General features: G+C 40.4%; 2 protein-coding genes across 4 annotated transcripts in view; one reads left to right on the top strand and one right to left on the bottom strand.

Annotated features, from left to right (window-relative positions):
• Positions 1-26,196, top strand: part of LOC102027650 (NACHT, LRR and PYD domains-containing protein 3-like) — a 38,434-nt gene extending 12,238 nt beyond the window's left edge. For 2 of the 3 annotated variants that reach the window (XM_013504511.1, XM_013504512.1), the window contains 10 exons: positions 2,536-4,192; positions 7,858-7,947; positions 15,636-15,806; positions 15,913-16,083; positions 18,424-18,603; positions 19,143-19,313; positions 19,421-19,591; positions 19,881-20,051; positions 20,172-20,342; positions 25,551-26,196. In XM_013504511.1, coding sequence (XP_013359965.1) covers positions 2,536-4,192; positions 7,858-7,947; positions 15,636-15,806; positions 15,913-16,083; positions 18,424-18,603; positions 19,143-19,313; positions 19,421-19,591; positions 19,881-20,051; positions 20,172-20,342; positions 25,551-25,632 — 3,035 coding nt within the window. In that variant the 3' untranslated portion in view covers positions 25,633-26,196. The remainder of the gene's footprint in view (positions 1-2,535; positions 4,193-7,857; positions 7,948-15,635; positions 15,807-15,912; positions 16,084-18,423; positions 18,604-19,142; positions 19,314-19,420; positions 19,592-19,880; positions 20,052-20,171; positions 20,343-25,550) is intronic. The other variant, XM_013504513.1, reaches the window with a different exon arrangement.
• On the bottom strand, positions 11,574-13,125 carry Tex13b (testis expressed 13B). The gene is made up of 3 exons (XM_005404683.1): positions 13,096-13,125; positions 12,399-12,889; positions 11,574-12,300 (listed from the first exon to the last, which is right to left on the bottom strand). The coding sequence occupies exons 2-3, from the start codon at positions 12,855-12,857 to the stop codon at positions 11,605-11,607; spliced, it is 1,155 nt and encodes a 384-aa protein (XP_005404740.1). The 5' UTR covers positions 12,858-12,889; positions 13,096-13,125; the 3' UTR covers positions 11,574-11,604.
• Positions 26,197-27,481: the final 1,285 nt, after the last annotated feature.

Genomic DNA, 27,481 nt, shown 5'->3' with positions numbered 1-27,481 from the left:
CTCCTATGTCCAGTTTAACAATTACTGATTATTTTGGCAATATCTACAAAGCTCCAAACTGTCTTAACAAATAGGGCTTCTGTATCATAAATAATATACTCAGGTATGCAAACACTGGAAGGACCACTGATGGTCATTAGCAGCCAGATGTAGATATTTGTATGGCTGGAAGAGACTAGCTGTCTATTTCTGGAGGTTGAAGGTGGCCCAAGAGATCAAACCTAGTGGTGCTCTACCACTGAGCTACATCCCCAGCTCTTTTCATTTTTTTATTCTGAGACAGTTTAAGTTGCCTAGGCTAGCCTTGAATTTGCAATCCTCCTGCCTCATTGTCCTGAGTAGCTAAGATTACAGGTGTACATCATGACACCTAGCTTTTTTAGTTATCTAAAACTGTAACCAGTGGGCCAAATCTAGTCTGTTGCCTGTTCTTAGAAATAAAGTTTTACTGAAAAGCAACTATTCATTTACATATTATCTATGGCTGCTGCCATGCAGAGATCGCCAAGTTGAATAATTGGAACAAAGCCTCAAAAGCCCAATCTGTTTATGAAATTTTACAGAAATGTTTGCTGACTCTTACCTAGTTCCGCATTCCCTGAACTGAGCTTGGTTGATCACTGCTTTCCAACAGTCAATAACTTCGGTGTTAGAAAGGGGTTCTATAGTAATTTAAGACCAAAAAATATTGGACTAAACAAAATTAAATATCCTATTTTTATTGTAGGAAAGTAAAGAAGCCTTTGGTACGGTAATATGCATTGAGAAACTCCAAGGCAGCAAAGGATGCATTCCCCTTGATTTATTTGACCATAGAACACCTTTTTTTACAGCTGTTTTATCAGTGTCTTGCAGAACAGTATTCTAAGGAACACTGACTCTGAAAGTTCTGGCTTAGACATTCATTTAACAGAAGTTTAAACTTATGACTGATTCCTTGACTTATTTTTTTTTACTTGCAGATGAAATGCTACTTAGTACATTATAGCGTTTAAGCACACAGATCTCAGACAAACCTGAATGTGAATTAAAGCTCTCCCACTTACTAGAATTGGATGTGTTACCAAATGTCATAGTCAGGACAGGCTTTGTAATTTGCAGGGTTTATTACAAAATAAAAGTTCAGGGCCACTTGTTCAAATATTAAGAATTTTAAAACAGCAGAGCATTAAACCATACATAGATTCTTTTAAGCAGAGGGCTGTATGACTGTACAGATTGCATACTCATGAAGCCAGCTTGGATATATGTTTGAATTTCCTCAGTTGTCAAATAGGATAATACCTACCTCATGGGATTATTATGAGAAACTAAAAGTACACGTAAAAGGCCTGTTACAGTGTCTAGTACAGAATATGCAATAATGAATGACTTGTTTTTATTTCAGAAGTATTTATATCCATATTCAATAAATATTTACTAAGTGCCTATGATGTACTGGGCACCATGCTAGGTACTCAGGGTACTGTGGTGAAAAACACAGATAAGCCCTCTGTCATCATATATTGTTTAGTGGGAATGACAAACAATTAAAAAATAAACACACTGGGGATATAGTTCAGAAGTTCAGCATTTGCTTATCATGTGCAAGGTCCTAAATTCAATTCCCAATACTACAAAAAATGAACAAACAAATATGACAGCTGTAAGTTCTGACAAGTTCTATAAAGGGAAAATCAGGGTGCTGGGAAGAGGAATAACAGAGAGGATTTGTTTTAAGTACATAGTCAAGCAAATCATTTTTTTAGGAAATAATAAGTGGAGATGGAAGGATGAGAAGGAGCTCTCCATGAGAAGAACAGGGGGAAGAATGTTCCAAGTAGAGAGAGAATAAATAGCTAGTCCAAAGGCTCAGAAGTAGGGAGAACATTGAGCTGTTGAGAAACTGAGAGAAGGCCATTGTGGCCTTAATAGAGGGAGTGAGGAGGAGAATGATGCAGAGTGAAGCTGGAGAGGGGGCTAGGTAGGATCAGATCATAGAACACCCTGAAGGATGAGGTCAAGATTGTGGATTTTGTACCAAATGCAATGAAAAGCTCTTGAGGGATTTTAGACATGACGATGATAGGATATAGTTGATAGTTGTAGAAATTCACAGTGGCCCCTGGGAGTGGATGGACAAGGGTAGGCAAGTAGGGGGCTATTTCAGCAGTCCAGGAAAAAGCTCTAAGTGCCTTGGACTTTGGTGATATTGAGAACATACTGATAAATAAATGAATTTGAGGCTTAATTTTGAGGTATAAATTATAGGCCTTATTAATTGATTGATGTAGAGAATTGAAAGGGCAAAAAAAGGACTCCTGACATTTTTCTGAGCAACTGGATGACACCACTTAACTGAGATTAGAGATGCCTAGAGAAGATTGTTTTGGAGAATAAAGGGGATATTGAAATCAAGAGGTCAGATTTAGAAATGCAAACCTTGAGGCACCTTTGAGGCGTCTATGTAGAGATGGTGATGGTGGTATTAGTCATTGTTGTTTGCATTATTGTTTAGGATTCTATTATTACTAACTCTTGGTGTCACTTCTTTAGATTACAGGGAATTATACAAGAAACATCTACGAGAAAAATATCTAACAATTGGAGTTGATAAATGTTATCACCATTGCAAGCATATCAAGTCACGAATGCTTCTTGTAAAAGAGCATGCTGTATCAGAAAAGACACCATATGGAGTCCCTCAACAAGATCATTTTTTAGAGATTGAACATGTATTTGATCCTAATGAAGAGGGCTCCAGCTCATCCAGAACTGTGGTGCTTCAAGGCTATCCAGGGACTGGGAAAACAGCTTTGGTACACAAGTTTATGTTTGACTGGGCATCAGGAATGGTCACTCCAGGCAGATTTGACTTTCTCATCTATGTCAACTGCAGAGAAATAAGTCATACTGTTATGCTTAGTGCTGCTGACCTGATCAGTAGTGCTTTTCAGGATATAAATGGACCAAAACTGGACATTATCCTTACATGTCCAGAGAAGCTTCTATTCATTCTTGATGGATTTCCTGAGCTGCAGTATCCTGTGTGTGACCAGCAAGGGGGTCTTAGTGCTAACCCCTGGGAGAGAAAGCCTGTAGAGACACTCCTATGCAGTTTTGTGAGGAAAAAACTATTCCCTGAATCCTCTCTGTTGATAACTGCCCGGTTTACAGCCATGAGGAAGCTCCACTCTCTGTTAAAACAGCCTATCCAGGCAGAGATCCTATGGTTTACAGATGCTGAAAAGAGAGCATATTTCTTGAGTCAGTTTTTAGATCCTAATGCAGCAATGGAAGCCTTCTATGGTTTGCGAGAAAGTGAAGGCAGTGACATTTTATCTTCTCTTCCTTTAGTCTCCTGGATGTTATGCAGTGTCCTACAGTCACAGGGAGATGGTGATAGTCGTCTTTTGAGATCTCTTCAGACCTTGACTGACATGTATCTGTTCTACTTTTCTAAATGTCTCAAAAGCCTTAAAGGCATCTCAGTGTGGAAGGGACAAAGTTGCCTGTGGGGTCTTTGCTGTTTGGCTGCAGAGGGACTGCAGAAGCATCAGGTTCTGTTCACTGTCAGTGACCTCAGAAGACATGGAGTAGGAGTTTATGATATCAATGGCCCATTTCTCACTCACTTTTTGAAAAAAGCTGAAGGATGTGATAATATCTACACTTTCCTTCATTTCAGTTTCCAAGAGTTCTTGACTGCTGTGTTCTATGCCCTGAAGAATGACAATAACTGTTTGTTTTGTGATCATATGGGGAAAATATGGCGAGAAATATTCCAACAATACGGAAAAGGCTTTTCATCACTAATGATACAATTTTTATTTGGCCTCTTACATAAAGGAAAAGAAAAAACTTTGGAAACTACTTTTGGACGAAAAGTCTCTCAAGGACTTAGGGGAGAGTTATTGAAATGGACTGAGGGAGAAATAAAGGATGAGTCTTCTAGGTTACAGATTGAGTCAGTGGACTTGTTTCACTGTTTATATGAGATGCAGGAAGAGGAATATGCAGAAAAGATAATTGATAATTTACAGTCAATTATGTTCCTTCAACCTACCTATACCAAAATGGACCTTCTAGCTATGTCATTCTGTGTAAAAAGCAGTAATAGTCACCTGTCAGTGTCTCTGAAGTGTCAGCATCTACTTGGATTTGAGGAAGAAGATGACTCAGTATTCATGCCACCAACATTAACAATTTCTCAGTGAGTATATTTATGCTTTCTTCAGGATTTTTTGCTTTCACGGACAGTGGGCCTATTTATTTATGTATTTAGGCATATGATCATTTCTAGCACTGTGAATAAATACAGTTATCTCTGTTTTTCATATTTTATGTAAATCAATAGAGTAAGGATTTATTGATTATCAAACATGCATTGAACTCTGTTCTAGGTAGACACTGATGGAAAACTAACATTTTTGAGCACTTACTATATGCCAGGCACTGTACTAGTCACCATGAGTGTGTGTGTGTGTGTGTATGTGCACACACCAGTGTACATGCAGTAGTAGTAGTCTTCATTGTCATTCTGTAGATATGCTTTATAATTACAAAGTGTTACGAGCATTTAGTCATCAATATTATAATTAAAGATTCTGCTCTTTGGTGTAGATGGCCATTCTGCAGAAGGTTGTAAACCTATTATTAAGTTGGTTGTTATTCTTCTTTACATATATTTCATCACTGAGACCTCAAAGAGCTCCAGGTTAGTAAGGGGCAGAGCTATACGTTTGTAAAGCCCACTAGACCTTCACAGAGGGTAGAAAGATGAAGTTCAAAGAGCAGTAAACCACTTCTATTTTATAAGCTTATTTTTATTCATATGTAATAATTATATTTGTTTTAGGGAATTAGTACAGTGGTACCCTGCTTCGTGACTGCTTTTGTTTGCAAACAGTTTGGTTCACAAACAAAAATGGTTCACAAAATTTTGTTTTTGTTTGCAAACTCTGCATCAAGTGACCACCTGACCATGGCCATCTTTCCTACACAAACACAAAGTAGGCTCTTTTTTCCAAAATTGTAGAACAAATTAAGTTTGTTAGCCAAGGTACCACTATACATATGCATATTAAATTTTGATCATTTTGACTATCTTCCTACCTTTGCTTCTCTCCCGTTTCTCTGATCCCCTTCCTATCTGCAGAGAGTCTACTTTATGTTTGCTGTGATCACTCCTTTTTTGCTCTTTGAATTATTTGTATTTTGGGTTTCTCATATAAGAGAAACCATGCTGTATTTAACCTTCTGTGTTTGATTTATTTCACTTAGCATTATAGTCTCAAGATCCATCCATTTTCCCACCTATACGAAAATGGACATTCTGGCTATGTCATTCTGTGTAAAAAGCAGTCATAGTCACCTGTCAATGTCTCTGAAGAATGAATCAAATTTATCCTTTATGGCTGAGTAGTACTTCATTGTGTATATACACCCCATTTTCTTTATGCATTCATCAAGGCTGCTTCTATGATTTAAGTATTATGAATTATGTTGCAGTAAATGTGAGTATGCGTATATTACTGTAGTATGATGACTTTTGAGAAGATACCTAGGAGAGGTATAGCTGCGTCAAACGGAATTTCTATTCTTAGTTTTTTAGGAATCTCCATACTACTTTTCACAGTGGTTTTAGTAGTTTACATTCCCACCAACAATGTAGAAGGGTTCTTTTTCCCCAAAACCTTCCAAGTATTTGTTTTTTGAGTCCTTGATGATAGCCATTCTTACCAGGGTAAGATAGAATCTTGGTGATATTTTGATTTGCATTTCTCTAATGGCCAAAGACACTGAACATTTTTTCGTGTACTTACTAGCCCTTTGTACTGCTTCTTTTGAGAAGTGTTTACTCATTTCACCTGCCCAATTTTTGGTGGGGTCTTTATTTTGGGGAAGTCTAATTTTTTTAGTTCTTTATATTTTCTAGATGTTAGCCCTCTGTCTAAGGACTAACTGGCAAAATTTTTTTTCCCATTCTGTAGGTTGCTTCTTCACTTTGTTGATTTTTCTTTTGCTGTGCAATGCTGTGTAATTTTATATAATTCCATTTGTTGATTTTTGGGTTTTTTTTTTTTTTGTTTTTTTTTGGTACTGGGAATCAAACTCAGGACCTTACACTTGCCAGGCAGGTGCTTATGCTGCTGAGCTATATCCCCGGCCTGATTTTTAGTATTATTTCTTGTGCAATTGGGGTTCTGTTCAGAAAGTCCTTGCCTATGCCTATGTCTTCAAGAGTTTTACCTATTGTATCTTCTAGTAGACATCATGTTACTGGCCCAAAAAATAGATATGGAGACCAGTGAAATAGAATAGATGACACAGAAAAAGCCTCATACACTTTTAGCAACCTGATCTTCGACAAAGAGGCTAAAAACAAATGCTAGAGAAAAGACAGCCTCTTTAACGAAGAGTGCTGGGAAAACTGTTTATTCACATTCAGAATAAACCACTTTTAAAATATGGACTCTTCACACTATAAAATAAAATTCTGTAGACTTACTGATTAAAGCAGTGTTATGGCTTATATTTAGTTGTTTCCCTAAAACCTCATGCACTTAACAGGTGAGGCTTTTGGGAGTGACTGGATCATAAGTGTGATACTGATTGGTTTAGCATATTTCTGGGTGTGGGTGATGGATTTGCTGAAGAGGGAAGACCCACCCACGGTGTGTGTGGCACCATTCAATGGGCTTGTAACCTGGATGGAATAAAAGGGAAAGCAGAAGGAAGGCTGCTGCCTCCTGCCTGCCATGCATGAACTGTTCCTTCTCTGTCTTGCTGTCCTACCTTGGAGCCAGCCGGCTATGGACTGAAACCACTACAAACTGTGAGCCAAAGTAAACTTTTTCTCTTTTTGCTTGTGGGTGCTGGGTATTTTGTCTCAGCAATGAGAAAGGAACCAAGACAGCAGCAAACAGGGCTTATACCTATCTCTTCTCAATATTGAGTTAAGATGCACAATGCCTGTCCTTTAGTTGTGGGACCAACTGAGTGGTAGGGGACTTTGAGGAAAGAGTGAGCAGAAGGCTGTACTTCAGGAGTATGTTAACCAAAGTCTCATCTCTGATAGTTGTATTTCCTCAGTGCACAATAGCTTAGAGGTAGAGATGAGCATGGAGTATCTGTGTTTGAGGGAAATAGGGGTGGGAGAAAGGGGCAGGAGGTATAGCTTGTGATTAGAGGGGAACTGGGAAGAAAAGGTTAAATTGGCTAAGATTTATAAAGAACCTTGGCTACAAGGACTTGAATTAGTGACAATTCCAATCAAGTTGTATATTATAAAGTAAAATAGTTAACTAATATATTTGACAAATTTAAACAGTTGATAAAAACAAAAGCGGTTTCTGGTTAACTCTGGATTCCCAGAAAGTCAGCCAACCTTTATCGCCTTTATCAGAAGGCTTAAATGCTTTGCATAAATTTAATTCAAAATATTCCTTTTCTAAGTATGTTAGGTTAGAGCTTACTATTGAACTTTTTCTGGTTTTTGATGACTATAATCGATTCTTCTATTAGTACTGACACCCAATAATCAGTTATTGGTTAGGTAGCTTGGGCAAGTCGGTTGACCTCTTTAGAGCATCTGCAAAATGGTGATTACAAGACTTGTCATTGGGTTAGGGACCAGATAAGTGCTTATTTTGGTGCCTGGCACGTAATTGTATGGCCTTGAGGTAATGACTTCAGTTCTGTGCCTATCTGTGTGACTTTGAGAAAATTACTTTTTGCCTTAATTTCCTTACCTGCAAAATGGGACAGTACCTCATAAGGTTTTATAAGGAGTAAATTAATACTAGCATGGAGAAAGAAACCCAAATAAGTCTTTTGTTTAAAGTTTTGCATTGTTTTGTTTCTTATCTTTTTTAGGTCCTTTCAGCTGTGCAGTTTGCCGGTATCTCGGCTACACTTGCTCCGTCAAGCACTATGTAATCCATACTGTAAAATCAAAGATTTGAAGTAAGTTGAACTTTGCTTTAAACTCTAAGGCATTTGCAGGAAAAGACTGAATTGCTATAAATTATACTCCTAGCTAATTGGACCTGAAAACAAAATCTTAACTTGTGTTCAGTCTATCCACAGCAAAACAGCAAATGAAAAGGTACTTCAGATTTAGGATGTGAAAGATAAAGTCAGTGACAAATGTCTGCCCATCCTTCCTGCTGTTCTCTCTTTTGTATGTTCGGTTTCTTCTGTAATGAGTGGGTGACAGATTGTTAACACCTGAAAGATTTGTGTCTGGTGCACCCTTGGATCTGCCCCTCTTCTTCTTCCTACCAGATTCCTACCATCCTTTTCCTTAGTTCTCTTTCAGTTGGTCTCTGTCCTACTCCATGCACCTTGATGTTCTTTTCTGTATTTTCATTCCCCACCCGTACCCCCAGTCATTCCTCAAAATGCTGAGGGAAGTCCCCACCCCTGCCCCATCTTTGCATCCTCACTCATGTCCAGGTACTTTGTCCACATCACAGGCACATAAGCAAGAGTCCCCTTGGTTTGTTTACCCCTTTGTCATACTAATCATTGCTCTTTCTCTCCTCCCATCTCAGAAAAAGAAATGATCTTTTCGAATCCACTGAAGTCAATTTGTGTTCTTTTATTTTTGTGAGCATCTGATTACTTTACTTTCACAACATGGAAGTATATAAAGAAAAAGTACTTCACTGAACTGCCCTGTATTCTGTCACAGCCGATATCTGGAACACCCTCCTGCCTTCCATGCCCTTACCCTATGAGCCCACCTTCCCTAGCTAATACTTTGTTTGCTAAATGTCTTTCTAGACCTTTTCCTATTCTTACATAAGTCTATATTTGTAACATAAGGCAAACATAAATCTTTAAGTATATATAGCAAACACTTAGAAAACTTGGGGGGGTCTTGTTTTACATAAAAGTGACTCTGTCATATAATTTTATTTATTTAACAATACATTGGCCATGCCTCCAGTACAGTATGCAGGATCAATCTCATTTTTTCCACTTTTCTTTGTTTTTTTGGTTAGTTTGCTTATTTAGTTTTTGAGACAGGGTTTTAATGTGTAGTCTAGGTTGGTCTTGAACCAACTATGTAGCCCAGGCTGGCCTAGAACTCACAGAGCTCCTCCTGCTTCAGCCTCCTAAGTGCTAGGATTGTAGGCATAAACCACTACATCTAGCTTTCACATTGCTTGTATTGTGAAGCTTTCTTCTTCCATCGCCTTCTCCATGTCTCAAAAAGCTCTCAACCATGTGTCCTATATGAATTTATCCTTTCACAGCCAGCCTTTGTCCTTGAAAAGAGCTTCCCTTCATTGATTCCACTTCCTCACTTCCCACACACTTTTCAGTCTTGTAGTTTGGCTCCTACCATATCATTCTTATGAACTTGCTGGAAGAAGATCCAAAACAAATGCCAGACCCAGAGGACATTTTTCAACTCCTACCTTTCAGGGCTCCTTACTGTTCCTGAGTACTTCACTGCCTCCACCATTCCCAAATGGGAGTGTTTTGCCCCCTAGTGGACATCTTGCAATATCCAGAGACATTTTTGTTTGTCATAACTGAGTGTGTGTGTGTCGGGGGGTGCCACTGGCGTCTAGTGTGCAGAGGCTAGGGATTCTGGTAAATGTCCTACAGTGTCCTTGACATAGCCCTCAGCAACAAAAATAATCCAACTCCAAATGTCAAGAACACCCAGGTTGAAGAAATCCTGTCCTAAAGCAAAATAAGAGATAAAGAAGCCCAAAGATATTACAGAAAAGTGTAGTCTGGAGAGAGACCTGGCCCCCAATACTAATGGTGATTGTGTATACCATCCTCCAACAGGAGGCAATTCAGAGTTACACCTCTGCTGCTACAGAGATGTTCCAGGGACATGACAGCTTCTTAGTCTCTAAGTCCACAGTCTCTAGGCGATGTCCAGGGCTCCCTTGGTTGTGTCGCAGTCTGGTTCAGGTGCAATTGCTCCCCTTCCTTTCATCTGGGGGTTCAAGGACATATTGTACAACTTGTAGTCATCAGAGGGGGAGAAGCAATTCAACCTTCCACCAACCCCTTTATCCCACTTACCCCCACCCACCCCCTCTGAAATAATTTTCTACTGTCATATGTTTGTATGCAATTTCAGACATCTGAATTCACAAAGACTCCCCTTCCATACTGATCATGGTGGTGTGTTGTTGAAAGACAGCACTGTGCTTTGGCCTTTGGTCTGGACCAGCAAACCTTCTGGGTACTGTCGGTTGCTGACTCACCTCCTGGACAGTGGTGTGAGTTCTTTGTTCAGATCTGACTGTCCCTGGTTCTGCCCAGTGGGAACTGGGGAAGATTCACCTTATGAGGCTGGATAGCCTGTCGCTGGTGCTGGCATTCTCTATATGCAGCCCTGTGGGCTTGCCTTAAGGGTGGCAAATCTCTGCATGTTAATTTGAGTCAAGCATAAACAAACTGAAGTTAACCCCAGACCTGTAACCATGAGCCTGTTTTGTTTCTTGTGACATAACTCCCAACAGGAGCCTCCTATTCAATTCACTCCTGGGGACTATTTTTTTTTTCTTTTTTTTTTTTTTTTGGTTTTTCTCCGGTACCGGGAACTGAACTCACGACCTTGCGCTTGCCAGGCAGGCGCTTTTGCCGCTGAGCTAAATCCCCAGCCCCTCCTGGGGACTATTGGGATACAAGAATCCCTACTACTTGCTAAACCCTGATGTAAATCCCCAGCCAATTCCAACCCTTTCTTTGATTATCTGTTGTTTGAAATTGCTCTCCTGGTGCCAGTTTCTAGCTTGGAAATGATCTGGTTACCCACAGCAGGAATGCATTCAAATTAGCATAAGAAAAGGGGATCTGGGTAAAGTGGATGTTCATATAGTAAAATTGCAGAAAAGGAAAAGTAGTTGAGTCACCATCACTCTCCATAGCTCTCTGGAGCTACTGTATTAACTCTTCTACTCTTTTATGCCTTTGTGTTCCCCGGGTCTTACACTGTACTGGTATCCCATAAAAGACACCCACTGTAAAGTACCTGGTTCTGCTCCCCCACAGTCAGAGCTAGGCCTCAGTGTTTGTGTCTGTGATCCGAGCCCCAACTCCAAGCAACCGACTACTTCACTGCCTAATCCCATTCTGAGTATGGGTGGGGGCCAGGACCAGGAATCAAACTCAGGAACTTGCACTTGCCAGGCAGGTGCTTGTGCCACTGAGCTATATCCCTGCCCCCACCCCCCGTTCTGAGTACGGAATCTGCCTTTTGTTCCCATTCTCTAGCCTGAGAATCTGTGTGGCTCAGGATGGGTCAAATGCCCACTCCTGCTCCCATCATCTGAGGCCTAGGCATGGTAGCAGAGTGTAGGAGGGTTTGTAAATGTAGCTTTTAGGTCCACCAGACACTAGGATGGGGAGACATCCGTGCACACACATAGAGGAGGCTGCAGCAGTTCTGGGGTGCTGCGTGGAATACAAAAGGGATCATCATCAAAACGTGTCTCTCTCCCCGCCAGCTACATCCACTCCAGCTCCCACCCAACCCTGTGACCTCCTTGGCCCCATATTCCCACCCTTACCCCACACTCCATGCAGGCTCTTGCCTCTGAAAACAGACTTCCCACTGCAGTGTTTTATTGCATGTTCCTGGTTTTACTAAGGGCTTTGCAGCCAGATTCCCCTCCTACAGCGGAAGCAGTTTTCCCTTCGTGAAAAATTCACGGCCTTACACCAAGGGCAGTTCCAAACCCCAGGTTTGCGATGCGCTGGATGTTTTCTCTGCTGATGGAGTTCGGAGTCTCTCTTCCTTTTCTGGTGTTCTGGAGGGTCTACTCCTTGAGCCCACACATCAGACCCCAAGCTAAAATCAGAGGCTGAGCAGTGAGGGGGCAGCTGAGGTGGAACAGGTGCTGTGCTCGTGGCTGCTAGTGGGGATGAGGTGGATGCAGCTGGGAAACAGGACAAAGGGCTTGAGTAGCTGTATGTGAAAGAGGCAGGGAGCTGGACAGGAAGGGGTCCCGGTGAGGCTGTGGACGTGGCCTGCAGAGTCCCAGAGAGATAAAGCGTGGCTGTTTCTACAGGCCCAACATCGCCCTCTCTCTCTCTGCCAGAGGTGTAATTTTTCTGCTGGACAGCCTCAAGAAGCTGCAGGAGGCTTTCACTTAGCTCCTGTGTGGCCTCCTCTGAGGCTGCACTGATCACATTCATCTCTTCTCCTTTTCTTCCTCCACCCATGGCACTAGCTTCAGCCTCTGCCTCCTCCTGCTTCTCACCTGCTCCTGGTATCTCCACCTCCGGGACAGCAGCCGCGTCTGGTTCCTCCACAGCTGGCCCTGGGAGCGCCCTCAGCTCCTGAAGAGAAGTGGGCGAGATGAGACACATCCTGGGGGTGGGGGCCCGGTGAGGGTACAGGTGTAGGGCTGGAGTGGGGCCCGGGGGGATTATCTTACCGCCTGCACAAGCTTCCATCTCAGCAGGTCCCTCTCTTTCTGCACCTGGGCCAGTTTGGCATGGACCAGTTGCAGCTTGAAGGCAGCCTCCTTGCGCTCCAACTCCTGCTGTTCTGTAAGCTGCTTCAGATCCGAGGCCAAGGCTTGAGTGGCTGACTTGTGCAGTTTGGCAAAGTCGTGCAACCACTGCACCCTGCGCCCCTGTAAGTGCCCCTGCCTTCGAGCTACACGCATGCCCAGGGCCAGGCTGCCCCAGGTACAGGCCTCTTGAGCATCACTGGGCACCTCGCTGTCTTCCAGAATGGCCTTGATCTTGTCCTCTATCTCCTCCCAGGACAGAGACAGATTTTCACGGTAGAACTCGGGGCCTTTCGCGTGCCTGGCCATCTTCTTGTTGATGAAGTCTACCACTGTGCCATGCCGGAACCCAGTACAGGGGTCCTCGGGTTTCAAGGCCATGATGGTTAAGGGCCTTAGTGGCTTTGCTGGCCCTGTTGGGATAGATCAACCTGTTGTCCCTTCCCTCCCTCTTAGGCCCTCCTCTCCCGCCTCTGCCTCCTCCTACCCCCTGTCCCCAATCTTGACCCTCAGAATGACTCTCTAGCCAGGCTTTCCCCCACCTTAGGACACTTCCCAAGGAGACCTTAACTCTCTAGCCAGCACCCAGAAGAGATACAGGCTGACCACCCCTGCCTACCAGGGCCAGGGCCAGGAGGGTCTTTCCCCTTCTCAGGTCACCAAGGAAAGGAAGTTGTGAGGCCAACTGTCTAGATTTTTTACTCTAGGACTGTTCCAACTGTACAGAGAGTACAGGGGTGGGAGGGAGTGTGAGAGGAAGGTCCTTCTGTCTCCTGGGACATAAAGGAACCCACCACATGGGTAAAAGCCCTGGAAGGTAGGAAGAAATGGGAGTGGTCAGAAAAGACTCAGAACCTAGAAAATGAAGCTCTTGGAAGCAAGTCAACAAGTTCCACTCCCACTGTAATGGTTTGTTCCATGCCCTCAGCACTCCTCCTATAGATAGAATTGGAAGGAGTTCTAGAACAGGAAGCAGTTCTAACCTTTTCAGTGACTTCCAGTAGCCATTGAAGGAAGAGGGTGTAGCCAGGGAACAGCTCTATCCCCCGTTGGCCCCTTGACTGGACACTGCAGTCAACCTAAATGATAAATCATCGATTCCATCCCCAAAATATGTTTTGAATTTGTTTACTTCCTCCCTCCCATCCTCATTTACTCCTCATGTCTTCTTTCTATCGCTGCAGATCTCTGATATCAGGTCATTCTCTTGTTCTGCCCTGTCTCCAGAGGAATCTGATTATATCTCCTAATACCTTCAATGACTTTGTGAGGCCTGTAGGATGAAACACAGATCATAGGTTGAGCCCTGTTTTGCCACTTATTGTATGGCATTGTACTGTAACTGAATTTTAGTTTCTACCTACTGGCCTGTGAAGAGGAGCAAATGACAAAAGTGTGTGTAAATTGAAGCAGTAATGCTTTTTGTGATCTGATTTTTGTAAAATGCACAAATAAATCATATGCACAAATATTTGCATGTGCTTCTATAACCGTGGAGAGTTAGAGTGAGGAAGGATATAAACCACACTAAACAGTATTTATCCCTGGAAGGTGAGGTTGAATGGGACATTAGGAAAAAGGTTTTTTGTTTTGTTTGTTTTTTAAAATTTTAATTTTTATTACTACATGCTTGCAGTACATAATGATTACATTAATCATGGGGAGTTGGTACATGTAAAAATTGTTGGCTTTTTGTTTATTTTGGTGGTACTGGGGATTGAATACGGGGTGCACAAGCTAGGCAAGTGACCTGCCACTGAGCTACACCCCCAGTGCCCCCCTTTTTAAGTCTAGCTAAATTTCCCAGGATGACCTTGAACTTCAGGTCCTCTAGCTTAGCTTCTTCAGTAGCTGGAATTATAAGTGTGTGCTACTGCATCTGGAAAGACAGTTATTTTTTAAAAACTGTTTAAGAAATACATCTTTCTCTAATTTCATTTGTCATAAAGAACCTAAAACTATATGTATACGTGCATTAAAGATCTGAACCTTATAGTCCAACATTTTCATAGTGATTATCTTTGGTGATAAGATAGCCACTTTGGGGGCTGTTATGGTTGAAACATTGTGTCAACTTGGGGAGTCTAGAGGTTTGGCTAAGTGACTCAGCAGGAAGCCAGGATACTTACTTTGTATACATCCTGAGCCTGTGGAAGAGGAGGGCATGGAGATTATGTGAGAGCTACACGCCCCTTAGGTGGGGGTAGCCTGTTTACAAAGTAAGGCAGGGAAAAAGAAGCTGCTTGCCGCCATTCCTCCGAGTTTGCTCTGGCTGTTTGCTGTTTGGCTGCCATTCCTCTTTGCTCTTGTTGCTTTGCTACCTTTTGCCTCGGAGCCAGCCAAGTATGGACTGAAACCTCCACAAACTGTAAGCTAAATAAACCTTTCCTTCCTTCATTTTGGGCGTTGGGTATTTTGTCTCAGCAACGAGAAAAAAGTAACCAAGACAGGGGCCTTATTTTTATTTTTCCCTAGTGTGAAAATTCTTTTGGAATAAGCATGTATTGTCTTTCCCAAATTAAAAGAAAGCTTTTCCCAATAACATATGATCATTGTAAATGATTTTAAATTCCTGGAAAGCACATATCTTTCTATGATCCCACTCTTCCCCTCAGCTGGGACAGAACCAGTCTTTTAAAATAGGCCATAGCGAATAATTTGCAGTTTCTCAAGTGAGCCATCTACCCTTTTGCTTTCTTGCCTTTACACAGGTTGCTTCATGCATGGATTTCTCTCAGATCTTTGTACTCTCTCCATTCCTGTTCTTATCCACCTCTTATTTTATTTCCATAGGCGCTCAAGCATTTCTTCCTCTTGTAGATATTTCTTGACATTCCAAACCCACTTCAAGTTGGACTGATTTGTAAAACCTTTCTGTATCCCCCCAAAATACTTTGTGCATACTTCTTCCAGTATTTTTCACACTGTATTATGATCTGTAATTTCCTAGTTTTTTCCCACTACCTGTGCATTCTTTGAGGGCATAGTGTACGTCTTAAATTAGCTCTGTGTTTTGAGCACCTAACACAGTAGTAGCCACCCAATAAATTAGTCTTTGAGTGAATTAAAAGAATTCATCACATCAGTAAGATACAAATAAGTACCTTTAAAGAAAACTGTATTTCCTTTCTTTTCTTAAGTGTCCTTTTCTTTACACAGGTTGATTTTTTGCCACCTCACAGCTTCTTGTGGTAGGGATCTCTCTTCAGTATTTGAAACCAACCACTCTCTGACAGATTTAGAATTTGTGAAAAGTACCCTGGAAGATTCAGGAGTGAAGCAACTGTGTGAAGGACTGAAACAACCAAATTGTATACTACAGGCATTGAGGTAACTGATAGAAGGGCAACTTGTTGTTTGTAGTCATACCATTTTCAGTCAGTTTGTGCTTCTGGGGGGCATGAATAAGGTAATGAAGTACTTCTGTTTTCTAAAGGTTGAACCGATGCCTTATCTCACCTGCTTCTTGTGGGGCACTAGCTGCTGTTCTTAGCACCAGTCAGTGGCTCACTGACCTGGAATTCACTGAAACAAAACTGGAAGCTTCAGCTTTGAAATTGCTCTGTGAAGGCTTAAAAGACCCAGGTTGCAAATTACAGAGGCTCAAGTAAGTTGTAACTGTTAGTTTCCATTCTGTAGGAATATTTTAAAAATAGATACTTCAAGATGGATATCGTGTGATCAAAACACAGCTCAAGGAGTCATGGAGAAGAATAAGAATAAGAATAAAAGTGGCAGTCCTGGGCCAGGCATGGTGGTGCATGCCTGTAATCCCAGAACTCGGGAGGCTGAGTCAGGAGGATCCCTGTGAGTTTGAGGCCAGCCTGGGCTACATAGTGAGTTCAAGGCCAGCCTGAACTACATACCAAGATCCTATCTCAAAAACTTCCCAAACAGTTCCTTTCAATAAACCAATAGAAATCAGCAGTACAATTTTCCCGGCTATGCTTAATTTTAAAAAAATTTTTGACCAATTTGTCATGATTTTATCTGGTAATATGAACAACTAATTTGAAGACAACAATATGCAATACAACAACCATTGTTGAATTTCTATCTTGTTTAGTGAAATTCTGTATTGTTTCTACTTTTTCTTATTATCTTTAAAAAATAAAAAAATAAATAGGCAGGAAAAAACCCCCAAAATTATTGACTGTAAAAACAAACAAACAAAAGTGGCAGTCCCTGAAATTGTTACTATTTAGCAAGCTTAGGAAAAGAACTTTTAAGTGGCAGTATTATCAGTGACAGTTATAACTCATACTTACTGAACAATTACTTTGTACTAAGCATTGTGTTGAATGTTTGAGTGCTTTGTGTATACTATTTCCTTTAGTCTGCAAAACATCTCTGGGAGGTCCAGATTATCATCTGTATTTGAGCAGAGGAGGAAATGGAAGCTCAACATGACTAGGCTAAAAAATATGACAAAGGCACAAATTCAAAATCCCTATGTATCTGACCTCAAAGTCCATGGCATTCACCTTAATTAAATATTTTTTATCATATATGTATTTTTAGAGTTCCCCAGAGAAAAAACCAATAGGAGAGAGAGGTGAGGGGAGAAAATGGAAGGGAAGGGCAGAGGGAGAGGGAGGGGAAGAGGGGAGGAGGGAGGCAAAGGAGGAGGTCAGAGAGAGAGAGAGAGTAAGTAAGAGAATGAGAGAGAGATTAAGAGATGTAAAGGGATCGGCTTATGTGATTATGGATGTTGGCACATCCAGAATCTGCAGGGTAGGCTGGCAGAATGGAGATGTAGGAGAGAGCCTCGGTTGTAGTTCAAGACCAAAAGCTGCTGAATTTCCTCTTCTAAAGAGGTCAGTCTTTTTCTGTTAAGCCTTTAACTGATTAGACAAGCCATATCCACATTACTTTATTCAGTCTGCTGACTAAAACACTAACCTCATCTAAAAAGGACCTTTAGCTGGTTGTGGCGGCTTACGCCTGCAATCCCAGTGCTGGGAGGCAGAGGCAAGAGGATTGTTGCGAGTTCAAGACCAACCTGTGCTACAAAGTGAGCTCAAGGCCAACCTGAACTGCATAGCGACACCCTGTCTCAAAGAGACAAAAAAAAAAAAAAAAAATGTACCTTCAAAATCCGTCTAGAATAATGTTTGGCCAAATATCTGGGTACCCTGGCCTAGCCAAGTCGATGTGTAAAAGTAACCATCACAATATACATGTGGGAATTTTTAAAGGAAATGCTCCAGACCATTAAATCTTTCTAAAGTCCACTTTGAGAATTCATTCTGTGCAAGTACCTCCATTTAACAGTTCCAAATTGGGGGGATATAAGTATATCCCTTATGAATTCTCTTCAAGACTAAGTTTGAAACATGGTTCATCAAGAAAAAAATGGGGATTCAAAAATTATGACGTATACCTAAAAATGGTTGAAACTGGTAGAAGAAAAATGGGAAATGATTCAAGGAATATGACAATTTAATATGGAGAAATAAAGATTGAGAAGACAGGGAAGTCGCTAAAACCACTTTTTATACCCTCCCTGCAAAACAGGAATATTGTGTGAATCATGGGGATGGGCTGGATCTCTCTAAGGATGGAAAATTACTAGTGGACATTTAGATAAGGGGGAAAAAAGACCTTTTGACTGTAAAGTTTATGAAGAATGGCTATAGAATGTTTCCTCTGGGATTTGGAAGGAGATACAGAGTGCTAAATTTACACAAGAATTTAAAATAAGATTAGAGTATCAATATTTTCTCTCAACCATTTTATTTTCTCAGGAAGCCAGCCTTGAGTTCCCACTCTGGGGTGCATTGTTTTGGAAGCATTTTCTAAGTCCTTGCCATGGGGGAGTAGGATGCTATGACAGACTTAAGACTGGGAGTCTTGTTTCTATGGCTCTTTATTTTCTTTGTTCATGAAGTATTCTGTGTAGTATGCTAAAGTGGCCAACTCTGTCTCTGTACGTCTTTCTCTGCAGGTTGTGTGACAGCCTTCTCCCAGAAAGCTCAGAGGCTGTTTGCAATTATCTTGCCTCTGTTCTCATTTGCAACCCATACCTCACTGAGTTGGACCTGAGTGAAAATCCTCTGGGGGACAAAGGGGTGAAGTATCTCTGTGAAGGTCTCAGACATTCCAACTGTCATGTGGAAAAACTAGAGTAAGTTTCTTAAAAACTATCTCACATCATCTCATAACTATTGAACTTGTTGAGTGCCTGCTGTGTACTTGGTGCCTTCCCGAAGTTAATTCACTTCATTCACTCCTTACAGTAGTCATACAAGTTTAGTTTTCTTATCTTCTGTACAGGTTAAGAAACTGAGGGTCAGGTGAAAAATGACTTCTTCAAATTTACATCTCTAATAGGTGGTATAGTCATAATGTGACTCCAAAATCTGTCTTCAAATCTCATATTCTTTTCAGGAGTGACATTACTTAATATTAACTACATAAAGAAAAGATATTGGTAGTGTTACCAGTTCTTTGACAGGACTGCCCCTAATAACACCCCGATGTGTACTGAATACTGTGGATCATTTGGAAATATCAGCTAAAGCCTGGAGACCTCAGCAGGAGATTTTGTGAAAGAAGTGTGCTGGAGCAGGAACTCAAAGGAGGAGGTGCAGGCGTGTGGTAGGATATTCCTAGGAAGACAAATGATGGCAGAGGCTGATTTTTCTTTTCATTTTCTCTGGGTAGCTTGAGTAAATGTTACCTCACAGATGCTAGTTGTGTGGAGCTTTCTTCTTTCCTGAAAGAGAGGCAGACTTTAAAAGAATTGTGTGTGTTTGCCAATGTCGTGGGGGACATAGGAGTACAGCATCTCTGCAAAGGTCTGCTGCATGCAAAGTGCACAATTGAAAATCTTGTGTAAGTGTCTGCTTGTCTTGTCCATCTCTTGGGCCTTGAAATTTAAGGATCAGTGGGACTTCCTGCTGCCATAGTTAACAGCCATCGTGGTGTCTCTGTCCCTGCAGGCTTTCTGAATGTTCTCTCTCTGCAACTTGTTGTGAGTCCCTTGCCCAAATTCTGAGCTCTTCCAGGACCCTGACAAGACTGCTTCTAATTAATAACAAAATAGGAGATTTGGGACTGAAATTACTGTGTGAAGGATTAAAACAGCCTGACTGTCAGTTAAGAGATCTGGCGTGAGTATCATGCACTGTAGCCACAAGAGTTTCTTGATATTTCAGCAACTCCAAAAATTAAATGAATATTTTTTGGCTTGGTGAATGAATCTCCAGGGAAGCAGTAAATAATGAACCAGATAATTTAGAGGGAATAAATCATCTGTTCTCCACAATCTCTGCTTAGTCCTGACCCAAGGGATTTTTTTTAACATGATACCTTGATTTCCTAGGGCATTTACTAATGGGAAAACATAATTTCTAGTTACTCAGTACAGATGAAATGATGTCAGACTTGTCTTACTGGCAGGCTGTGGACCTGTCACCTGACTGGGGCGTGTTGTCAGGATTTGTGCAATGCACTCTACACCAACGAACACCTGAGAGACCTTGACCTCAGTGACAATGCCCTAGGGGATGTTGGAATGCAGGTGCTGTGTGAAGGGCTAAAATACCCCTGCTGCAAACTGCAGACCTTGTGGTAAGTATATGGGATTCTTCTGTTTAGTAAGCCTTTGTTCCAGTTTATATATGAAAGGGAGGGCCACTAGGGAGCTTGGGATAAAATTGATTTCTTTCTCAAATCTTTGATTCCTTACAGGTTAGCAGAATGTGACCTCACAGATGTGTGCTGCCGAGCCCTTGCCTCTGTGCTCTACAGAAATGAGAACCTAATGTTGTTAGACTTAAGTGGAAATGACGTCAAGGATTTCGGAGTCCAAATGCTGTGTGATGCACTGATATATCCAACATGTAAACTTCAGACATTCTAGTAAGTCACTGTGATGAGGAAGTTGGAAAAGAGAGGTCAGGACAGGCATGTTGGATTTGTTGAGAACACATTTCAGTGAAGCTAGAGGAGAAAGATGGCATGGCAAGCCTAGGCAAAATAGTAAAGTAAGTGAAATTATCAATAGACCTATCCTCCTTGGACACAGTGCCAGGAGAGAGGCAGAGAACAGGAAGCCTTGTGTTTAACTGCTAAGGCAAGCAGCATAGTAGAAGGATAAAGACATAGCATCTAGATTTTCTAGGATTGGCCCCTACACCAGATCTAATATCTAGTGCATAACCGTTTTACTAAATGTCTTTCAACATCAGCTTCCTTTTCTGTAAAATGGGGATAATGTTGGTACTTGATTACCTGAAGTTAACGTGGGAATTGAATTTAGACAACAATTATGAATGTACCTAGTACAACTCTTAGCACATAGGAGGTACTCCATAAATGTTAGGCTCTTGTTATTTGTACTTTTAAAACCTGCTGCAGTAGATAATGTGTACATTTTGAGACTCTTTAAAACTCAATGGGATGAAACTGTAATGTTGCAATTATAGAAGTGGGAGGTCTTGACACTCTCTGATCAGTGACCATCTGCCAGCTCAGCAAGCTGGCATGACACACAAAGTCATCCTTAATTACAATACAAATATGAACTGTTGCCAACTAACCAAATGACCATTTGTTTTTGGCATTCAGAAGTGGAACACATAATGGAAAATAAAGGCTGAGTATAAAAATTCCACATTCTAAAGCCAATTTTATAGATAGAAATGTACATGAGAACAGCATAAAGACCTGATTACAAGTCTGGCTAAAACATAAGCTGGCTCTGTGTTAGTGAAATGAAGTCATTTAGTTGCAAGGTCTCCATAGTGTGGTGATTACTGCCCAAGTAGGGGGAGTTATGCACAACAAGCCTCAGGGAATGGAACCTTCATGGTGTCTTCCTCAGAAAGATGTGGTTGGATGCTCAGTTGTCAGGAAATTACCTCAACTATGAACCTTAATGTTTCCTTAAATGTAGAATAGTCTTAATGTGATGTACCCCACACTGTGTATGCTATGGTATTTTAAATAATAACAGGGAGAAATTATTTATTGGCAATGGCATGCCATTGTTTATTTTTTATTGTATTCTTGCACCATCTCATTTCTCTTGTACTTTGTCTTTTAAACAGTATACTACTGTTTTGGTTTTATGACAGCCTTTAAGTCTTTATACATTGTTAATCAACAAGTTGACAGCAATGTACAATAATAGCTTTGAATACAAAATAAAGTACAGTACACACATAGAATAGACAGAATTTGCTGACCTCAAGTGAATTTAGAGTGTACATAAGACAAAACTTAAGTAAATAGAAATACATACTTACCCAAGTAAGGTGAGTAGAAGATAGAGATCATTTAATGTGGTGGGCAGGAGAAGAGTCAATCCAGGTGAGTCTTTCAGAAGGAGTAGTCTTCTCTGGAAATTATAAAAGCTGGAGAAAGTTTATTTTTCTAAGAGCTGCTTAAGTACAGGGTCTGAATCTTATTTGTCATATTTTCCTCTGTAAATTTCCTGGCATAGTGCTAGGAAGTACATGTAGGAAGTACATATAGTTAGTAATTTAGAGCATCTGACAGGAAAACAAGGAGACAGTTAATCGTATGTTCAATAAAAATTAGACGTCTAGACATTCTGAAGGTTAGGAAAATGAGATTTTGTTCTCAGAATGACAAAGCTCACCTTCCTGTGCCAGGAAGGTGCACCAGGTGTTGTGAAGACAAGAATGAATAGGATGTGAGACATGGTCTATGCTATTCAGGGGCTGTGGGCTCAGTGATAGAGACAGGCACATAAACTGATTAAAGAGTGAGACGAGCATTCATGAGGTATTAAGGGAGCCGTGGCAGGATACAATTAGCTGAGCCTGAGATGGTCAGGAAAAGTATCTTGCAGGAAGGATCACCTGAGTTAAGAATTAGGACTGTAGACAGGAGAAATGGAGGAAGGATAGAGAAGGGTCCTGCAGGCTTAGGAGATAGCATGAGCAAAGAACTCAAACAATAAATAGCACAGTTGAAAGTACGTGAAGGGACATGGGTGGAGACTCTCAAGGAAGCTTGGTATCACCAGAGCATAAAGTGCAAGGCATAGATTGTCATAAATGGTGCTGAGAAGGCAAGGTAGTCAGGATCTCATTTACTAATGTGTGATAAGTAAGACCTACTTGAAGTCTGAGAGTTCAGTCAACCCTCTTTCACATATTCTAATAGTAGCACTAGTAGTAGTACACTTGGGGGCCTCTCCTTATCCTACTTTTCTAAGAACAGAGTCCACCATTCCAAAAAAAGGACTAGTTTTGATTACAAAGCTAGATGGAAAACCACTGTACCATTTTTGCTGCTTCTTGCTACTACACGGTATTCACCCTGAGTACTGTTCGTACACAGTCCAACAGAAGTTGAGTGACTAGGTTGTGATGTCCTGGCTAGTCCAGGATCCCTGCTAGCTTTATAGTGACAGTAAACATATGCTCCAAGGTTATAGATATCTTAGTTTACATACAAATATGGAGTCATTCTGTAAAACACCACTTGTGACAGTATAGCAGAGTCCCATAATCAGCAACTGGTGTGTGTGTGTGTGTGTGTGTGTGTGTGTGTGTGTGTATGTTGAAGCCTTCCCTTGCCCACAAACAAGACCCTGAGTTAAGCTAGAACACCACTTAAGTCTTCATTTAATGTAATTTTATATTAGGGGTCTTTGTGTGTCTTTCCTGGGCACTGGGTCTTGGATGAAACTCCCTGGCTGATCCTCATATATGTTACTCATTCTAAATTTAGAAATACAAAATTGAGAGTAACTGATCTCTTAACTCTGAAAACCTCTGAGGATCCTGAAAATTGGCCCTTCCAGCAAAGAGCTCTGTATGGTAAGAGAGAAGGCAGATTTTGCTAAGTCACTCAAAATAACCTAAAGATTTCGTGGGCTGAGGTGTATTTCAGTGGTTGAGCATATCACTGTATTGTGCCAAGGCCCTGTATTCAATACCCAGAACCATAAAAAGAAAGCCTAGTGCAGTGGCATGTGCTTGTAATCCTAGTACTCAGCTGAAGCAGGAGGATCAGAAATTTGAGCCCAGCCCTGGCAAATTAGTAACTTAGACCTTATTGCTGAATAAAAATAAGTAGGGCTGGGGGTGTAGCTCAGTGCAAAAATCCTGGGTTCAGTTCTCAGTTCTTTTTTTTTTTTTTTCAGTTCTCAGTTCTGAAACAGAAAAACTAAAGCTTTTTTTTTTTTTACTTCTATGGCATTAAATGTCCACTTACCCTACAATTATATACCTGATGAAGTCACTTATTTCACTTTGTTAGACACAAATTAGCTTTTTTTTTTTGTACCAGCAATCGAACTCAGGACCTCGTGCTTGCCAGGCAGGCGCTGTGCAGCTGAGCTATATCCCCAGCCACAAACTAGCTTTTATCAATTAAAAATTGTTATTATTTTTTTGAGACAAGGTCTTGCTATATAGTTTAGGTTGGCCCTAAACTCACTGTGTAGTCCAGGCTGGCCTCAAACTCGGAGCGATCCTCCTGCCTCAGCATTCAGAGTGCTGGCATTACAGGTGTGTGCCACCGTGCCCACATTCAATTAAAAATTACAAGCTGTACTGCATACTTGGAAGAGCTTGTACTTTCTTTTATAGTTGATGGGTTTTAATCATGGGCACTCATATTGACTGAAGTCCTTGAGGGATATTCGGGGAAGCTTTTTAGTACATAGCCAGCTGGATATGGTAGTATGTCCTGAGAAGTGATCATTTAAGTAGAGATGATACCTGAACAGTGGATATCTGTTAAGAATTGTGAGAAGAGAAAAACCTTGGAGGGACCTCTATGAGGAATAAACCCTGGGAAGTACCAACCTTTAGGAGATATACGGAAAGAAAAACCTATGGAGATAACCAGGAAAGAATGGTGTACTGCAAGCTAAAGGAAAAAATGGATTTCAAGAACGAAATGCACAATAGTGCCAATGAAGCAGAGGGATCCAATAGGATGAGTACTGAAAGATATCTGTAAGATTTTGCAATTAAGAGAATCTAAGTGACCTTATTAAGAGCTATTTTAGTGTTATAAAGCCAGAAACCATATTGTAGTGTCTTACAAAGGTAGAATATAATGAAGTGGAGAAAGAGAGCTAAGGTTACTCTTTTAGGAAGCTTCTAAAAAGAAATGTGAAATTATAGCTGGTGGGAGTTGTGGGGCTGGAGGAAGTAGAGAGGTTTTTTGTTTTTTTTTACTTCTTTTGCCTTGTTTTGAGATAGGTATATGGTGTGATCGAAACATATGATGAATGTTTAAATATAAAAATGTATTACAGTAAGAGACACATTACTATTAATCTCCCTCAGAATACTCCCCATCACTTCAAACACAGTCATCCCATTACCCTTGTCACTTTCTGAAGCAGTTCTGGAAGTCCACTTTCATGAATATCTTTAGTTGTACTATTGCAGCTGCCTCGATGTCATAAATCAATTCAAAATATTTACCTTCCGTGGTCGTTTTGTCTTTGAGGAAGAGCCTTAAGTCACGTGGTGCCACATGTGGTGAATAAGGTGGATGAGGACATATTGTAATGTTTTTATAAACCTCCCTATTCACTCAGTGGCACTAGGCAGCACCATTTGCCGTATTTTTCTAATCACACCTTGTGAAGACACAAAATAGACTTCAAGAACTACTTCAGAAAATGGCAAAAACTGCAGAATAAGTGTGTTCAAAGAAAGGAAAAATGTTTTGAGGGTGACTAACGGCAATGTGTGTCTTACTGTGATACAGTTTTAAAAATTTAAACATTCATAATATATTTTGATCAGACCTCATACATTTTTAGGCTGAGGGAAAGGAACCCATAAAGAGGCAGAGGTTGAAGCTACAAGAGGAGGGAACACATGAACTACTAGAACAGAGCTTTGGACAAGACAAGGGGGCTAGAAGTGAGTCCAAGCAGAAGTTAGCCATGTCATTTGAAACTCAAGGAAATGAGCTAAGACTGGGGTAGGAGGTAGACAGCCATATAGATGAAGTAACTGAATAATTCCATGGAGCAAGTTTGAGTGGAAACCTTTTACTTGACAATAGAAAATTACTGCAGACATTTGGTGGCTTGAGTTTACTCAGTGTTCTTTTCCTTTTTCACAGCATTGACGTGGATCATTTACATGAAGATACATTTAGAAAGCTGGAAACTTTAAAAATGATTAAACCTGGCATCAACTGGTAGTTTCTAAGGAGCACCCTGAACAGCCTGCATATAGACCCTTTCTATTTGGTACCATCTTTAACAAGCAGTTATGAGTGTGATTTCTTAGAGAAAACCATCCACCAAATAGGATGCTATAGGCAGAAGCACCTTAGTTCAAAGTTCTCAGCAATAGTACCTTACATTCATATTTTATGTTAACATATTTACTTTACAGGAACCCCTAATGTGGGAAGATGAGCTTCAGAAAAGTTGTAAATGGCTTCTAGTTCCAAGGCTTGTTAGTAGGAGATTTGAGACTGGATTATAAAATTCATAAATCTCTAGTAAGGTTGATTAGGGTAAAATGAAAATAAAACAATTTAATATTACTAGGTGTGAGAGTAGCCCACCGCTACAGATCCTACAGACATTAAAAAGAAAGGAATATTGTGAACAAATTTATGCAAAAATTCTATAAATTAGATGGAATGGGCAATTACCTCAAAAGCCACAAGCTATCAAAACTCACTCAAGTAAACAGAAACCTGAATAGCCCAATATCTAGAATTTAAATTTCAGATAAAAATATATATACACACAAGATAGCTAAGATAGTTATACTACTAATTTCTATGAGTTCATTGAAAGGAACATCAGTGCTTATATTGTTTGGTCAATTTTGCATGCCTATATTTTGTAATCTGAGCAACTAGTTTGAAAGTAACAATATGTAATATAACAACCATTGTTAATTTCTATTCGTGTTTTGAAACTGTATCATTTGTATTGTTTTGTAAAAAATTTTCTTAAATAAAAGAAGCTTCTTGGCAAAGTAACTTCAGGCATAAATTATTTCACTGGTGAATTCTACCAAACGATTAAAGCATTTGGTAGAAGTCTACACCAAGTCTACATGAAGTCTTCTCAAAAATTGAAGAGAAGGTAACATTTCCCAATTTGTTCTTTGAGATAAATATTACCCCACTAATGAAACCAGAAAAAGACAAAATGGAACTGTAACATAATATTTCTCATGGAGGTAGATGCAAAAGTACTTAAACTTTTAGCAAATTGAGCCCAACAATATATAAAAGGAATAATGCACCATGATCTACTAGGCTTCATCCCAGAGATGCAAGGATGCTGAGGCAATAGAAATTATTATCATTTATCATTTGGATAGACTAAAGGATAAGAACATAATTCTCTCAACAGATGCAGAAAAAAGTCACCTGTCAAATTCTTTTTTTTTTTTTTCTTCATTTTTTTCCAGTACTGGGAATTGAACTCACAACCTTGCGCTTGCCAGGCAGATACTGTGCCACTGAGCTAAATCCCCAGGCCCTCACCTGTCAAATTCTAATATCTTTGTTGATAAAAAGGTAAACTAGGAATATGGGAGAGCTTTTTCATTCTGAAAATGAGCAACTATTAAAAATAAAAGTTATATAGCTAACATCCTTTTTACTGGTGAAAGATAGAAGTTTTTTTCTCCCTAAGATTGGGAATAAGACAGAGATGTTTGCTCTCACCGTGTCTGTTCAATGTTCTATTAGATATTCTAGTCATTATCATAAGGGGAAAAGACATACAGATTAAAAAAGAGGAGTAAACTCTGCAGTATTTCCAAATGATGCATGTAGAAAGTCCTAAGGAATCTGCAAAAAAGCTTCTGGAATTTAACAGTTTTGCAGAATGAAATATGCATATAAAAGATTGATTGGAGTGTTTATACTAACAGCAAATAATCAGGAATGGAAGTTCTACAAACATCACTGAAAATAGCAGTTTTACCTCTTGAGACAATTTCAAGAATTTGAAATACTAATCTGAGCTATTGTTTTCCAGACTCCTGGCACTTGTTCTGGAGAGGGTGAGTAGCTGATAC

Source organism: Chinchilla lanigera, unplaced genomic scaffold, assembly GCF_000276665.1.
Source record: "Chinchilla lanigera isolate Chin_1 unplaced genomic scaffold, ChiLan1.0 scaffold00089, whole genome shotgun sequence".
Classification (NCBI taxonomy): Eukaryota; Metazoa; Chordata; class Mammalia; order Rodentia; family Chinchillidae; genus Chinchilla; species Chinchilla lanigera.
The sequence above is the reverse complement of the archived record's forward strand: the minus strand, read 5'-3'. Positions and strand labels throughout refer to the sequence as shown.